The sequence below is a fragment of the Camelina sativa genome, chromosome 10, assembly GCF_030686135.1.
Source record: "Camelina sativa cultivar CO46 ecotype springtype chromosome 10, ASM3068613v1".
Lineage (NCBI taxonomy): Eukaryota > Viridiplantae > Streptophyta > Magnoliopsida > Brassicales > Brassicaceae > Camelina > Camelina sativa.
The window spans coordinates 4,801,793-4,815,505 of record NC_141889.1 but is presented as its reverse complement, the minus strand read 5'-3'; the positions used below and the strand labels follow the sequence as shown (position 1 = coordinate 4,815,505).

Genomic DNA, 13,713 nt, shown 5'->3' with positions numbered 1-13,713 from the left:
TATCATGTGTGTGTATGTATGCCATTCCATCATTTATTAACAACATAATAGCGCTATTACACCATACCTTTTTTTTAAAAAAAAAAGAAGTTTTGTATAACAATTTTATCATTCTCGTCTACAGTTTTTTAATTTGATTATTGGGCTTTGTGCAATAGCAAGAATGACAAGCCCAATGCCCAACGCATTTATTTTTATTTTGATAAAAGAAACCCTACGTAGCTAAACTAGCACCAAGTAGTTAAATTGTCTATAAATTGTTCCCAAAAAAAATTAAAAATGTACAACTTCAATCGTTGTAATTATATGGACCGTCAAAATATGAATTTCCTCGTCTGAATCGATCGAAAGACTTGAAGTGATCGTGATTGGTGATTGTGATTTGCGAAAGGTAGTTATGATTTGTGAGTGCTAATTGTACCTGAAATTAAAGTAAATCACTTCCATAATTGAAAAAAAAATCATTTTTACGGCCACATTGAGAAGAAAGAGAGATAGGGACACTGTGTAAGTTTGCCTTTTCGGGCACAGAACAGACATGCAGAGTCCAGCGACAATTATTTGAGGTTTGATATCCAAAAACCTTATCTTCTCCCAACACAATCAATCAAATTTTGATGATATGGTTTAAACAAATGTCCAACATTTAATCAAAATATATCCTCTCACAAAATCAACTAAACCTGGGAAATCAAAACTCTTTATTAGCCTAACAGTATGTTCCATCTTATGAGCATATATACAAACCTATCAACAAAATTTCTTTTATCATCGAACCCTTAATTACTCTCTTCGTTTTTAGGCCTCGTGAAACTCGGTTCGTACTGATCTTTTTACCTTTTCCATAATTAACTCCAAATTGTATATCGATATGGTTAAACAGATATTTGTTTTATTCTTTTTTCGTATTATTAAGATTTAAGACCGAGGATTTGGAATTAGTACTGAATTATCTTACCTATCACCTATGTATGACATCCCCTTAATAATAATGAGAAACCACCGTGTGGCAAAATTGTATTATTGTTGTGACATGATATTGTTTTTAATCGGAAATGAAATATGATAAGATGTGGAAATTGTACGTCTAGAATCTAAAGGAACAGATAGGGAAAGATTGAGGTAGAGTGTTTTTGGGCTTATCTACCAGAAAAAATGAAAAAGAAAAGATGACAAGTGACGGTCCAACACCTGTTCACCTATTCTTGCCTTTGTCCCTTTTATCATGTACATGCGATTCCAGTTATTATTATTATTATTTATTTTTTTTTTTCTAGTTTGATCAATTTGTACGACTTATTCCAATCTGTTTTTCTTTAGAAAAAATATTATAAGATATCTGTGATCTTACCTAAATGATCAAATACAGAAAGTTTCTATATGGGCATTAAATTAAGACGTTGAAATGTACCGGTCGTTCTGGATATGTATCAAAGAGTGAATATAGAAACTGATAAAACATTTACATAGAGTTAGGTATTGACTAATGTAGATTTGTAGTAATCCACTAAAATGATAAACCAAAACAAAAAAATAAATAATAAGAGTTGAAACAATATGAAGAATTCACAATGGTATCAACTAGAAAAAATGGTATAATATATATTAGAGATAGACTTCGATGGATTCATTTACAGAATTAATATATAGGTGACATCAAACTATTGTCCCAAAATATCGAAACCATCCTTATCATGCTGCTATTATTCATGGGAGTCGTCTTACGACTTTAGATCTTAGTACCATCAATATCATTTACGTATTGTTGTCTACATTGCTTGCATTCTACAAACTTATTCTTATCATTTTAAACGTAACACAGTGAATCACCACGGCACCATAAGTCGTTTTTTACAACATGGTTATTACCAATATACTCTAAAATATGTATACGAGAACTTTATTACTTGTTACAAGAAAATGACAAAAAAAGTAAACGTGATAAATTAAACGGCCAGCTGACGACAAAGAAGCATGTTATCTAAATCAGCATCTTTGTACAATTTCTTTACAAAGAGATGTTGTGCGGTGTAGAATGGTCCAACCTAGTTTTAAACATAGAACCGAAGAAAAATACAAGAAAAAGTTGGTTTTCAAGATTCAGAACGATCTGGTTTTGCCATACAATATTCAACAAAACTGTCATATACTCGACTTTAACAAAATTAACTCTACTGCTACAAGGACTATGTCTATGTTAGATCGAACTTAGGAGATTAGAATAATCTCAAAACGAGGATTTCTTTTGATGGCTCTGAAAAAACTAAACTAAAATGGAATCAAAGTAAAAGATACTCGAATATGCAAACGGAGCCGACTAATTAATTAAGTAAGAAGATTCATTTATATACCTTTTGTAGACACACAAAATATATATTCTCTAAACAAGTGAACGTGAGCGATACATAAGTTGTAATTAATTGGACCACTGACATTTTTTTGTCCACTTCATGTCAGTCTCCAGCTAAGACGTACAGCACAACTTTGGCATCATTCATATACAGGAAAGCCCTTATCAATCACTCAAATAGAGAACATATTTCAGCAGTTATCTAATATATATTTCCTGTTGAATCTTGCGGTAACTTTCCTAATACACAAATATAATTAACTTCAATCATGGTACTCAACCCATCATTAAAAAATATATGTAACACGTTCACGTTAAAATAACCATATCTTTATTAAGCAACAAATTATTTACAATGAACAAAACAAAGTAAACAACTCAATGAAATTAACCAATGTCCACCACCACGATGGGGCGTTTGATTTAGCAAAATCAGAAATCTCAGGGGAAAATCAGAAAAAAAACACTCAACATTGAGAGGACAAAACAAATAAATAAAATAGATAATACAATTTCAATGACCCCGCTCTGTGTGTTTCTTTCTTCACTTTTTCGCATCTCTGTATCTGTATATGTGTTTTGTTCAATAATACAAGACGAGATGACGGTCGCAAGAAGAACAAGAGTACTTGCGTTTGACCTTGAAACAGAGTGGCAAGAAACAGAACAACCACTTGGTCTCTATATCCACCGCCGATACTTTTCCACCACAGTATGGACACGTCCCCGGTGCTTGTTGCCGACCAAGCTCCGTCTTCTCTTCATGATACACAAATTCCAAACACATTTTTTTGCTTCTTTCCTTGTTTACTTCAAATCTTAGACGCTCCTTTGTGTCTTATCTTTTATAATGTTTCTAGCTACGTTAGCTGAGAAAAATCTAGAAGTGTGGAGAAGAAGAAGAAGAAACGAAAAGGATTTTGTATTACCAAGAAAGGAAATAAAACTATTTCAAGTGTACTAAGATGTGTTTTTCTCACAAGGCCTTGGTGTAGGGTTTAGCAATACAACGACAATGGATTTTATAGACGATGGAAGGGTGATGACGTGGCGGCATACTCTCCAACGATACATTTATATTGATATTTTTGATTCATATATTATTTTCTGTTTAATTTGAAAAAAATCTCTTTGAAACCAAGTCTATACGGTGTACAAACCAAGTTTATTAAGTGTAGAAACTATCTCATGATGATAGATACATATGTGACAGGTTTCACGATGCATAAATCATATAATTCCAAACCTAAAAACTAGGAATAGAAGAAACTCAAGTAGACAAGAAGATGGGAACAAAACTCACTCGTTGAATGATTATTCAGCCAATTTTTTACCATTTGAGATAAATAAGTTGGATGAATGAGTTGAATGATTATAAAGGAAATTTGTTCAACTCTTTCATCTCCTATTTAGTGGATGAATGAGTTGAATGCTATTTAACCAATTTTATTCAACTTGTATTTTTCAACCTAATCCAGTGTTTCACTTTCTTAACAGAGAAGTTTATCTCATCTCAGGTTTCATAAGAAATGAAACTAAACCGGATTCAAGACTGGTCTCATAACATCAGAATTTTAACTAACTCAGGTTTGATTCCGAAATCAGTTTGCCGTAGAAACTATAATAAAAATGGTTACATAAAAATAAAATAAAATAAACATCATTCACATACATTTACAGATCACGTTGATAACTTGGAAATTGCTTATCAATACGATAATGTTTCCTGAGAGAACTAAAACTAACTGCTAAATTCTACAATACAAGAAGCTCAATATTGTAGAGTGTGCCATTAAGCTTCAGATAACATTATCTTCTGTACAAGTACTTGGCTAGTGGAAAGCTGAGACTTCTCGCAGCCTGTAAACCATATTAGAGGAAACACACAAAAAAATTGGTGCATCAGCATTGTTTTTGTATTACCCCCTGCTATATGACTCAACAATTGGAAGCAAAGTGTTTGTTACCTTCAGAGCCAGATCTTCAGAGACCATAGAGCGGTACCTAATAGAACCTTCTAAAGGGCAGCTTCCGCTTTTGATCAAAAAGTGTGCATCACAAAGACTTGACACTTGCAGTAGAATATCAGACATCAGGTTGTTATTTTCTTTGTCGTAACCCGTTGGATCTTCGTCTTCTTCTTCTTCCTCTTCGCCAAATGATGAATCTCCCACAGAGGCAATACATTGGAATATCGCCAATAGTCTTTCCAGTGGAAAGCTTCCAGGCCCTTTCATGACTGCTTCCTGCTCTGCCATTTCCTTTTTTTCCATCGATTTCTCAGATGCCCTGAGAAGGAACCATTGTGAAGAAAGTATTAGATTTCTTAACTTCAAATGCATCACGGGAACACACACCACCATTACCTTCACATAATTTTATTAGACTTGTTATTAAACTCAGTGAATCTATTCATTTTCTATTCAGCTTAATGTCAAAAGAGAAATAATGACACTGTTTTTGACAACTTACTTCCGCTTTCTTTTACGATTATCCATGCCCCCTGTGGAGTCAAACATCGATGCGTCTAGCGTTGCTGGGTTTCTTGAAGCGAGAAATGCCGCAATAAGAAGATACTTTGCTGAAGTAGACATATGGAAGTCCAATGTTTCAAGTTCTTCACGGTTTTCAGAACCGTAGCTGGCTTTCTGCCTTCTCTCGCCTCTGGTGACACCATCATGAGGGTGACTCGAGACCCTGAATATCTCATTTAAACAGGGAGCAATAAGCGGTTTAAGATGGCTATACAGCCTTCTCTTCATATCTTCATTGGGTGAAATTCCTAAATCATCAAGTGGTTCACAATACTTTCTGAACAGTGATGAGAAGGTAGTAGACAGTTCCTCAACTCTCCTGGTGACCCTGCAGAATGGTTTCAACACGACACTGTTTGACACCAAAAACCATATCAGTAAACAATATGAGTAAAAGATAGAGAAAGCTAGTTGGGAGGCAAGGTTGCACAATCGCCTTACTCGAGGAATGCAGAGTACAATTTCCGGTTAACTTGATTCCTCAAGAAAATTTGACGAAGATCCTCTTCAGAGTACTCAGGAAAATAAAGAGGTAGAGGGTCAGTGTATCCCATGTTTGAGTAATACACATCAGGTGGCAATCCGCTGATAAGTATTATACCAAGTTGAGGCATCTTCAAAACATCATACAAACTGAAAAGAAACTGCAGAATCATAGAGCCTTTATCCCAGTCTCTGATAAGATCCACATTATCAAATATTAAGTACACCATCTTCCCCATAGGTTTCCCATCCGACTTATCTGGTCTTGAAGTTTCAGAACCAGACTCAAGAGACTCTATCACATTACCAAGGGCTTCACGAAGCAAGTTGACAAAATCAGATGGCTTGTCACATCGTTTAGCACTAGAGTACCCATTTGAAGAACACTTCCTATGAAGGAACAACTGATTCAGAATCGACTCAAACAAGATACGGGGACTGTAACATGTACGACAGCTTGAATAAACAAAGGGACGACTGAGATGCCTGAGCACCTGAAGAACAACACTGGTTTTTCCAGTAGAAGCACTTCCATAGATCATTAATGGAAGAGTAGGGCAATCCAACGGACCCACAAGACGAATAAGGTCTAAAATCTGAGAGCGTCTGCCAGGAAAGTTGGATAGAACCGCATCCACCGTGATTGATTCATCCCCAAAAGTAAGATCATCAACGGTTGGTTGGTGGGATTCATTAGGTTCTGCGTTCTCAACAGTTACAGAAGATGAAGACCTGGTGCTTCTTCGAGTGGCTTTCGAACTCTCCTCTCTCGGCATGTTTTAAAAACCTGTGTCCAAAATGTCAGAAAGAAACAAGACATTGGTAGGTGATAGATAAACTAGAACAGTTACACAAATGTGAGTGATACCGTCTCAATGTGATACAAATGGAGCATTAAAACTCATTCAAGCTCCAATACTACATACATTATATGGCTATTTCAAATCAACTTCACAGCATAGGAACAAACAAAAATGCATAATGATCTCACTTCAACCAATTACATTATATGGCTATACCAAACCAACTTCACAGCATATCATAAAAAGATGGTTAACGATCTGACTTCAACCAATTCTGTAAAGATAAACCAAAAGCATAATAAACATCATAAAATCCCCAATTCTGGATCGCAAACCCTAAAGTAGGAACCTTTCTCTCAATACAACAAAGAATAGCAACAGAAGAGGAGGATAAGAACAAGTGAGGGCATAAACGGTTAATGAGACACTAACCAGCGATGTAAAAGGACGAACTTTGGTTGGATTTTAACTAGAAACTTCCTCCTACAAATCCCGAACCCAAAAAGCTATTTCTCCAAGTTTTTCCTTTTCCTAAGACTCTTAACTCGAGAGAGAGAGAGAGAGAGAGAGAGAGAGAGAGAGAGAGAGAGAGAGAGAGAGTGTGGAGACCGTTGCTTCGTAATTAGGTCAGAAGAGATATAACACAGCAAAATCAAACGCCCCAAGGAGAGAGAGCAAGATGGGAGATACACACACAGTTCGATTACCCTCGTCACTAGTCAGAACCTTAACCGACGTCGTTTAACGATTTCAAGATACAAGACATAAACGACACCGTTTAGTGATTTAAGTTCCATTCTTAAACGACACCGTTTAGCGACTTAAGTTCCAATCCTAAACGACACTGTTTGACCTCTTTGGATGAACTTATTTATTTGGGAGACATAAATTCTTATTCAAGAGAATGAATATAGAACAAGATATATATAATTAATAATTACTATCAAACATACAATCACAAAACTTGCAAAACATAAATTTTACGCAAAGATAGTCAACAGTACAACAAAAAATTTTCATCTGGTAATAAATTACCAACCACATTCTTTCCTCTTTATTTCTTTTAATGAAAACGCAACACAATATACGTACTTCTTTGAGCCATATATCGCTGTATCTTCTTTGAGTTGCGTCCTTTGAGATAACAACATAAATTCCTAGTAAACATATGTATATGTCAAACTTGTTTTTACTTGCATGGAACAAAGTAACAGTAGCATGAGAAATTGTTGATAGTAAGTAACGAGACTCATTACATGTTTCCTGGTCAATGCATAAGTCTATTAACAACATCGAACTGAATAGCTCAATTACCTTCTGATCTTGTGTTGTGTATTCGAACAAATTAATGTGGGTCTAATAAACAAGAACAAGTGTACTAATAGCTCCTTAATGTATATATATATACTCACGCTGTTCGTGAGATGAAAGTACCGAAAAAGAAGAAGTAGACGGGTTGTACTACTGACATTCAAGGAATGGAGAGGCAAAACGATACCTCAATTTTTACCTGAACTCGAAATGACTTGAACTATCTTATTAGCAATGTATGTGGTGGTGTCACTGTCACATCAAAAATAACGAAGAATATATATAAATTATAGACTATATATTTCCATTTATTGAGTATGATTTACGAAATACGGTTTTGATAACTTCATTCATAAAATAAAATTTTCGTTTATAATAAATAAAAAGTGGGATTCGGTTTAGAGATAGGAAAAAGTATATAGTTTGAACAGTTCAATTATAATATAACTCGTAGTAGTGTCGTAGGACAATAGAGAGCTTTTTTCTAAACTATAATTTCTTCAACTTCTTTACATTGAATAAATGACATTATATAAAAGAGTCCACTAATTGGGATACACATATTTTGTTATTGTAAAAAATATTTAAAAACGGGAGAAAGTTGCCATTTCCGCCGTCTGATACCAATATTGTCACTTAAGTATTATAACACCTTTTGGTCAAAATAATTTAAATGAAACTTTTGAGTTTCTTCAATTAACAATAAGAATAGATACACAAAAAGTTGGGGTTGGGTTGTAGTGGACAAATATGTGCCTCCATGTTTAATGAAAATCGAAACCTGGTTAGTAAATTAGTATAAAAATATAAGCCATTATTTCGTTTTTATACTATTTAGTCACACTAATTTCTCGATGATCATAGATATTTTCTGTAGAGTTAAACAGGATTAATCTCAATCAAACAGTTTGTACAGTATTTAACTATATTTTACTCATAAATATATATATGATAAATCATAAATCTATCACTGAATTCACTAAAAAGGTCAAATACTTCACATGCTGATACTACAACACTACACAGTCTACACTAGTCTCTGTTTTTTTTACGGCACAACACTACATAGTCTTTTTTTATTGTTGCCCCACTACAATCTTACCAGTTACCACATAGATAGATGTAAAGGGAGTGCTCATGTCTGAAGTTGTTATAGTGCAACGCATGGAAGGTCTACAAGGCCTATAAAACTAAAACGAATTTTAATTAGTTGAAATACTAATCATTGATATGAAAATTGGTTTGCCTAGCACATACATACTTAACAATGATTTTATAGGCATATATTATCCATTAATATATACTACTAACAATTAGTATTGGAGGATTACATGGGCATGCAAATGCAAAGGTGTCTTAGTGTCATAATTACTAGATATATGTAGACATACGAATATTGGGCCAACACTGTCTTGAGCCACTCTTTGGCATAATGACCTTTCCACTACAAAATGACAAATGATATATTTAGTTCACATGAAAGCTTATTCCAACTATGTATTAATCCGTTCAAATAACTTCAAATGTAAATTTTCACTCAAACTAATCAGTTGAATTGCTTGCTTTTTTTTTTCTGTTACATTATATTATTTAAATGTGACAAAAAAATATTGTGGACCAAAAAACAGAAAGAAACAAAGAAGAAGAAGAAGAATTTTTACAGTTACATTGTAATAACCAGTTAAAATATTGATCGATAACATCGATCATTCATGCCAGTAATCACTGAAGTAACACCATTCAATTTTTAATACTACATAGATTAATAGTTGAAGCTAATGCAATCATATGATAAGAAAATATGTTTTGGGGAAAGATAGTTCTAATACTATTATACTAATCTCTGATTTAAAAGTTCGCATCAAACTAAAGAAGATAATCTTAAAGAAGAAAAGAATATTGTTGCTCAAATCTAATACACCAAACGATGTACATTAGATCGAAGATTTATAAGAATTTATGTAAAACTAATAAATCTATACGAAAAGATAATGGAATGAAAAGGTGATAACACTATTCCTAAAAAAAGCAATACAAAAAGCACATTCTATCATGAAGCGAGGCAACTTATGTTTACACAAAGAACAATGCGGTCAAGTTCCACTTTTCTTGGGTCATAATTAATTTCTTCTTTTCTCTTCTTGAAAAGCAAAAATATAATAATAACAAAACAAGTGATTTATATATAGTATGATTCTAATAGAAAAAAAAAAAAAAAAAAAAAGAAATAAAAAGCCGAAGCTAATCAACAAAGGAAACTTGGATTCTCTTGGGTAGACAAGTACCCATGAATCCATCTTCTTCCTCGTATACCTCCTCCCATTGGTCAATCATATCTATACCCCCCAAACATAGGTTAATTACACTTATGCCCTCTTTCCCGCCGTTTTTGACCGTTACTAAACCCGTTTGAAAAACCTCTTTCACCCATTCCTCAAACAAACCGTTTGCAAAAAACCCACACCCTTTGTAGAACCTCTCTATCAGCTCCGCATCGACTGTAAACCCGAATCTCTCTTCTCGTTGCCCTAGGATCTCCTCGCACGAGTCTTTGATCTTCGTCACAAAGAACTTAGTTATATCTTCGTTTGACAAAACTGTGAAATTAAACCGGTTTTGGATCGAGTCTAGAAAACGTTCTTTAAACCCGCTTGAGATTTGAGTGGCCGGTTTAGCTTCTTCTTCGTCTTCTTCATCGGCGTCAACTCTTAAGTTGAGGTCAAGAGCATTGGATTCGAACTTCAACTGTCTTGAGAACTCTTTCTTCATGTTGCTTATATCGCAAGCAACATTGCTTTCTTCCTCCTCTTCTTCGTTTCTCGGATTCTTCTTCTTCTTAATCATCGTCGGTGCAGCATCAGATTCTGGCTTCCTCTTGTGATTAGCCAAACCAGAACTCGATTTCTTACACTTCAACACCATTGGTATGACAAATTGTTCATTCTCTACATATTCATCATCTTCTCTTGTCAAAAGGAAGATGAGTTGGCTCTTCTTTCCATGAAAACCATCAAAATCTCCAGACCTACAAGCCTCAAAACGATCTACGAGGAGCTTCATGAATTTAGCATCGGCTAAATCAACTCGTTCTATCAAAACAAGAACCTTTTCCCCCTCATTTAACGCGTTCTCGAGCTCCCCACACGCTTCACTTGCCTTGGATGTTCTCAGATTGATCTTTAACATATTTTCGAGTGACCCGAAGAGCGAAGTTGTCATTGTGATAGCTAATCTTCTTTTAGCAGTCACATCGTTCCCCGAAACTAGGATCCAAGTATCACTCTTCTTACTCCTCTTAACTGATTCTTCCATGGCTTCAACTATTGAAGGAAGAACTTCCTTTTGCCATGGAATGTTCTCATGAAGCTTTTCCGATAATTTGCTCATTCTGATCGCTTTCTCTGATTCTTCTTCATCCGAGTTTTCTGAATCAGATGGAAATGGATAATGACCAAGTGCAAGAGTGATCTTGGTCTCTACACCTTCATCATTGTTAGTACTCTTGAATCCATCCAAACTTAATTCATCGTTTCTCTTTAGACCTTCTTGATGGTTACTTCCAAAACTAAACTCAATAGTACATGAGTTTTGTCGCCTGAATTTAGCAACCGAACTAGATGCACGTGAGTTTTGCTTCAGACCCGAGTCCACAAAAGAACCTTGTAAAACAGAGCGGCTCTGTTCCGCCTTCCAACTGTAGCCTTGAGCAGTCATACCGGGTTTCTTGTGGTGAAGAGTTTGACAAAACCGGTTCCATTTCTTCCGCAGTCCACTCAATTCATCCTGCAGCTTAACCCCACAAAAAAAAAACGGTTTAAGTAACCGTGTAAACGTTGATAACAAAACAAAGACCATTCATTTATCAAAAAAAAAAAAAAAAAAATTAGTACCTTCTGGTTAATGTTGTTGTTGTCCCCATGAGGTTGCAGCCAAGGCGGTAAAATTTTATGCTGAGCTGATATAAAAGCTTTTGCTTCTTTTTCATAGTTAAAAGCACATTCTCCGCAGAAATTGAGTTTAACTTCTTCCTTTTCTGCTCCTTCTTCTTCTTCTTCCTTAACTCTAAATGGCTTCATCTCCATCATTTGAGAAGCCATTTCAGAACTGTGACCACTGAAAGTTAAGAAAAAGAAAAAAAAAACATTAAGAAACTTAGTATTGATCACGAGTACTTAAGTTTGTGACTAATGTTTATTCTTTCTTTTTAAAATAAAAATAAATTGTGATTAATTAATTGAAAATAATTATAAGAAGAGGAGAAAAACCTGGAAGCATGGAGGGTTAGTGAAAGTCCTCCTGAAGGAATAGAAACAGCTTGAAGAGCCCATTGAACATCAAGTGGAGGTTGCTTCATCTGACATCTCATGTATGTTTGGTAAGAAGCTGTCCCCAAAAGCCAAACTTTGGCTCCTGAGTTGCTATAATCATAAACCATTCTCCCTATCTCTTCCACTAGATGATCAGCCGCGCTGTAATTCGAAGAAAATGTGCCGTTACCGCCGCTCCATACAGCCCAATCCAGATCTCCAAGACAAACAATGACACCTTTACCACCCCAAGATGTGAAAGATTCTATTTTTCTCTTCAATTCCCTAACTTGCCCCTCTATATCCTCCTTCTTCATGAAATTTAAGCCAACTTGTGAAAACTGAAACTTGATGAAATGGGTTTGTTTCAAGTCATCTGGAACTTCTCCTCTCTCAATTCTACCCATGAGTTTTGCAACCACTCCTTCTGTTAGAGACACAGAGTCTCCAACTATGACAGTGTTCCTCTTCTTGTTGTGCTTCTTTCCTAGAAGCACTTCGATGACCGGGTTTGCGTCTTCTCTTACAGGAAAAGCTTGATCTGGACTAAAGGTCTTTCCTTTAGGGAAATGGAAGAAAGGGTTTTGCTCAAAGGAGTGATGATTGGACAAATGCGCATGCCAGATTTTGCTAGGGTTAGGGCTTAAAGTCCCTCCTCCTTGATTGTTTTCACTAGAAGAAGGAGAGCAAGGGGAAGAGAAGACACCAACAGAGGAAGACGAGCCGTAGAAAACAGGGGAAACAACAGAGGAGTCATCCTCTATGTTACTCTTCACGGAAACACTAGACAACCCAGCTTCTCTCATCACTCTACTCACACTAGGGTCGTCGAGAATCGACACAACGAGCTGCTCCAGCTCGACTTTAACCGCCAAGAACGGCTGGTTCTGCTGGCTCTGCTGCTGCTCCACACACCCTCTCCGCTGATGCGCCTGTGCTCTCTTCAGAGCCGCGACGAGTGCGTTGGAGAGTGAAGGCTGGGTCTGAAAAAGAGGGTTGGGGTTGGTGGGAAGCCTGTTGAGAGCAACATTGAAACAGAGCTCGAGTGCTCGACAATGGAGAGAAGGGTGAGCTATTTGGCGACCGAGGGCTGTGAAAGGATTAGACTTGAGACATGCCCTTCGGAAAAGATTGGATCTTGACGAAGTTAAAAGTGTTGAAGCGACGTGAAGAGGAGTGACCTGAGAATGACCTCTCCTTCTTGCTAAGGTTAGAGATTGCTTCAAAACTGAAGCAGCCTCTGGTGTTAGTGTCTGGTGCACGGTATAAGCCCCTGTACGCATCACAAAACCACCCACCTTGAACCCTAAGCCCCTCTGAAGAATCTATCTCTCTTTCCTAAGAAATTGGAATTTTAATTTTCTCTCTACCCAATACGTAACAAAAGGTTAAGAATTTGAAGTTTCTGAAACTCAAAAGGAAGAAAAAGTAACAGAGGAAGCAAACTTAGTTGATAATAAAGATATGTTGAGTCTGAGAGAAGTATGGAAGAGATGAGGACGACAGAGCAAGTTATGAATTTATATTGTTGGGTTGGTTTCATACTTTCGATGTTGTTTATACTTTTAGTATAAATTAAAAATCATTATTTTTTTTTAATGGTTTGTTGTTTTATATATAATAAATAATATTCTCCTTTTGCTTTCGACTTTTGAATAGTAAGGCAGCTTTCTGAAGCTTTTTTGAATTTCCCACTTCCTTCAAGCTTCGTTTTCCCTCCACAGGTTCATCAAGTTAAAATGTGTGTCGAACTATATTATATTTCATCTTTATACTCATATATATACATATGATATATTGAGGAAGGCCGGCTTAATAATAGCTGAGGCCCGGTTCAATTTTTAATGTTTCGTTACACTTTTTAATTTATACAATTATACCATAGACATTGAAATAACTGTATGATATAATTTAGGGCACTCTAA

The 13,713-nt window shown here is 35.7% G+C and overlaps 3 protein-coding genes across 5 annotated transcripts; all 3 read right to left on the bottom strand.

The window, feature by feature from the left end:
• Positions 1-2,664: 2,664 nt before the first annotated feature.
• Positions 2,665-3,360, bottom strand: LOC104717207 (uncharacterized). Its single transcript, XM_010434747.2, has one exon. The coding sequence runs from the start codon at positions 3,135-3,137 to the stop codon at positions 2,934-2,936; it is 204 nt and encodes a 67-aa protein (XP_010433049.1). The 5' UTR covers positions 3,138-3,360; the 3' UTR covers positions 2,665-2,933.
• A 611-nt stretch (positions 3,361-3,971) lies between these two features.
• Positions 3,972-6,906, bottom strand: LOC104717206 (origin of replication complex subunit 5). 2 transcript variants are annotated; one of them, XR_015568352.1, is made up of 5 exons: positions 6,603-6,884; positions 5,326-6,154; positions 4,823-5,236; positions 4,318-4,716; positions 3,972-4,210 (listed from the first exon to the last, which is right to left on the bottom strand). XR_015568352.1 is itself a non-coding variant. In XM_010434746.3 (5 exons), exons 2-5 carry the CDS (start codon positions 6,141-6,143, stop codon positions 4,160-4,162), a joined length of 1,605 nt encoding a protein of 534 aa, XP_010433048.1. In that variant the 5' UTR covers positions 6,144-6,154; positions 6,603-6,906; the 3' UTR covers positions 3,972-4,159. The 2 variants fall into 2 exon arrangements, 1 of the variants encoding a protein (XP_010433048.1); XM_010434746.3 differs by having other exon boundaries at positions 4,318-4,639; positions 6,603-6,906.
• A 2,679-nt stretch (positions 6,907-9,585) lies between these two features.
• LOC104720066 (protein SMAX1-LIKE 4-like) lies at positions 9,586-13,331 on the bottom strand. 2 transcript variants are annotated; one of them, XM_087468934.1, is made up of 3 exons: positions 11,747-13,331; positions 11,372-11,594; positions 9,586-11,270 (listed from the first exon to the last, which is right to left on the bottom strand). In XM_087468934.1, the coding sequence occupies exons 1-3, from the start codon at positions 13,069-13,071 to the stop codon at positions 9,723-9,725; spliced, it is 3,096 nt and encodes a 1,031-aa protein (XP_087325060.1). In that variant the 5' UTR covers positions 13,072-13,331; the 3' UTR covers positions 9,586-9,722. The 2 variants fall into 2 exon arrangements, with proteins under 2 accessions (XP_087325060.1, XP_087325061.1); XM_087468935.1 differs by having other exon boundaries at positions 9,586-11,264; positions 11,747-13,312.
• Between the last annotated feature and the right edge of the window lie 382 nt (positions 13,332-13,713).

Bases quoted from the DNA above. Each gene is read 5' to 3' on its own strand.
- LOC104717207 (XM_010434747.2), bottom strand. From the start codon at position 3,137: ATGTGTTTGGAATTTGTGTATCATGAAGAGAAGACGGAGCTTGGTCGG.
- LOC104717206 (XM_010434746.3), bottom strand. From the start codon at position 6,143: ATGCCGAGAGAGGAGAGTTCGAAAGCCACTCGAAGAAGCACCAGGTCT. The intron at 5,237-5,325 runs GTAAGGCGATTG...GGTGTCAAACAG, and splicing joins TTGTACTCTGCATTCCTCGA to TGTCGTGTTGAAACCATTCT. The intron at 4,640-4,822 runs GTAAGTTGTCAA...GTTCCTTCTCAG, and splicing joins AATCGTAAAAGAAAGCGGAA to GGCATCTGAGAAATCGATGG.
- LOC104720066 (XM_087468934.1), bottom strand. From the start codon at position 13,071: ATGCGTACAGGGGCTTATACCGTGCACCAGACACTAACACCAGAGGCT. The intron at 11,595-11,746 runs GTTTTTCTCCTC...CTTAACTTTCAG, and splicing joins CTAACCCTCCATGCTTCCAG to TGGTCACAGTTCTGAAATGG. The intron at 11,271-11,371 runs GTACTAATTTTT...TGTGGGGTTAAG, and splicing joins ACAACAACATTAACCAGAAG to CTGCAGGATGAATTGAGTGG.